Source organism: Neoarius graeffei, chromosome 20 (genome assembly GCF_027579695.1).
Source record: "Neoarius graeffei isolate fNeoGra1 chromosome 20, fNeoGra1.pri, whole genome shotgun sequence".
In the NCBI taxonomy this organism is placed as follows: Eukaryota; Metazoa; Chordata; class Actinopteri; order Siluriformes; family Ariidae; genus Neoarius; species Neoarius graeffei.
The window spans coordinates 64,667,803-64,670,224 of record NC_083588.1 but is presented as its reverse complement, the minus strand read 5'-3'; the positions used below and the strand labels follow the sequence as shown (position 1 = coordinate 64,670,224).

At 47.1% G+C, this 2,422-nt stretch overlaps 1 protein-coding gene across 1 annotated transcript; it reads right to left on the bottom strand.

Annotated features, from left to right (window-relative positions):
* Positions 1-1,902, bottom strand: LOC132869105 (zona pellucida sperm-binding protein 3-like). Its single transcript, XM_060902455.1, has 8 exons — positions 1,351-1,902; positions 1,149-1,267; positions 956-1,059; positions 705-882; positions 523-640; positions 360-445; positions 194-288; positions 1-83 (listed from the first exon to the last, which is right to left on the bottom strand). The coding sequence occupies exons 1-8, from the start codon at positions 1,900-1,902 to the stop codon at positions 1-3; spliced, it is 1,335 nt and encodes a 444-aa protein (XP_060758438.1).
* Positions 1,903-2,422: the final 520 nt, after the last annotated feature.

Here is a 2,422-nt window from a genome sequence, read left to right as displayed (position 1 = left end):
TTATTTAATCAAATTGTTAGACCACAAAGCCTTTTCCAGAACCACAATTGGGCCAAGGCTTACTTCCTTCTCCAGCTGCAAGCCTGCAAATAGAGACAAGATGCAGGAGTGGGGTCCAAAGCCATACCATAAGTCATGTACATCAGGCCTGAATTGTCAGCAAGAGTATGACAAACATGAGGCTCCCCAATACCTTGTTCTGAGGACAGATCACGTCCCTTCCGCATGCTTCCACATCCGCTGTTGCAACAACTGCACACCTGGTCAGCACCATATGCAGCAGTCCATCTAGGACAACACCATGATGCTTTAGTGATCACAGCTCAGCAACACTACAAAACATGGTCACAGCAACATACCTATTGTCAGAGAATGAACAAGCCTTGTACTCAGCATCAGCAGGGGCAGATGCTGCTGTTGCCTTCAAGGTGCAGGCAATGTAGACCTAGTGAAACAGTACAAGTTCAGCTGCAAGGTTGCAACATGCCTGCAAGAACAGATCCTTGTCCAGTCACTACTTACCAAGCTACTGTTCCCTTGTTGAAATCTGAAAGCATCCAGCTGAAACCTCAACTTAGCTGCTTGACTGTAAGGCATAAAACGGGAACTGGAATGCGTAAGCTTGGCATCAATCAGGCACCTGGAAGGATTCACAGTTAGGAAGGTTCAGATCAGCTTACAAAGGCACAAGAGAACTCACTCACCCATGGTTATCAATGAAGTAATATCTTGGGACAGCATTTATGTCAGGGACAGGAGTGGCCACACAGCTGTCTACAAGGACACGCAGGGGCACATGGTGGAACTGCAGTACCGAAGCCTCAATATTTATAATCTCACCCAGATAGTACTGGTTGGATGGCCTCTGGAATATCCAGTCATCTAGAACAAGAAACCTCATTAAAAAAAGTTATTCCTCACCCAAAATAATCTACAGCTTAGCCATGATACAAACCCATCATGAGCCTCAAGGAAAAGACAAGATGCTCCTCAGCAGCATGGGCAGAAGAATGTGGGATCCAAGCAGGCATGAGACCACTACTACTCACATTGTGGAGTCTGGAAAGCATTGCATTAGAACAAGACCATCACAACCAAGTACAGCCTCCCAAATAAACCCAAGCAGATTTATATGCAGCAACACCCACCTTGGATAGTGACACTCAATTAAGACCTTAGCACCAGCACTTCTCAGAAGTGGAGAGCCACTTAGAGGTACTGGAGCAAAGCCAAGGGTGAAGATATAGACCAGCTCGTTTGCGGTCACCTAAGAGGGAGGACCAGCAAGATGTAAAGCCACCCAGAACAAGCTTAAAGCAAAATTGAAATACTTGGCAATAGAATGCCTACAATTAACTTGCTGTTGCAGTTATGCAATGCCGATTCATAGACAAGGAATCGGGAAGCAGCATCCACCCCTTTGGCAGCACAACCTCCCAGCGTAAGAGCAGCAACATTGAGGATTACATCAGTTCCAAGCAGTTCTTTCAGCACCTCTACATGCACTGCAGTCTCACTACACCTTGCAGTTACCCCCTCAGAAAGAGCAGGACGAGGCTGTCTTACAAAGTGCACTGGGGTTGGTGGTGTTGGGATTTGTGGTGCAACTGAAAAACGCCAAGTCAGTTTCTTCACTGGTTGCTGAATTACTTGCTGGGCTGCAGCAGCTGAAGGATTTTGAAGTTGTATTCCAAGTGGGGCTACTGCAGGGCTTCCAGCTTGAGAACTACTTTGAGTCCACTGAGAAGGCAACCCAGCATTCACTTGCAGTGAAGGATGCCCTGGACTGTTGAGTTGAAGTCCAGCAGGAGCCTGAGCATTCTGCAAGTGTTGCCACTGTGCTGTTGCCAAACCAGCTGCACAAAGTAGCAGCAACCCAACTCCTACTTGGTTGAAACCCATTACAGCCAACAGATAATTCTAAACACACCAATACTACCAGAGCAGCTCCTATTTATGCAGTGATTCAGGCTCCTGAGCCTCTTGCGTTACTAATTAGGCTGCCTAACAGATGACAGCAATTAGAATTGCACTGCTCCTTGCATTTGATTGGACCAAGAGTTTAATTGTCTTAATTGTTCTAGGACATATGACTTAGCAAAGCAAGTTGCTAAACTCATCTCATCTCATTATCTGTAGCTGCTTTATCCTGTTCTACAGGGTCACAGGCAAGCTGGATCCTATCCCAGGTGACTATGGGCGAAAGGTGGGGTACACCCTGGACAAGTTGCCAGGTCATCACAGGGCTGACACATAGACACAGACAACCATTCACACTCACATTCACACCTACGCTCAATTTAGAGTCACCAGTTAACCTAACCTGCATGTCTTTGGACTGTGGGGGAAACCGGAGCACCCGGAGGAAACCCACGCGGACACGGGGAGAACATGCAAACTCCACACAGAAAGGCCCTCGCCA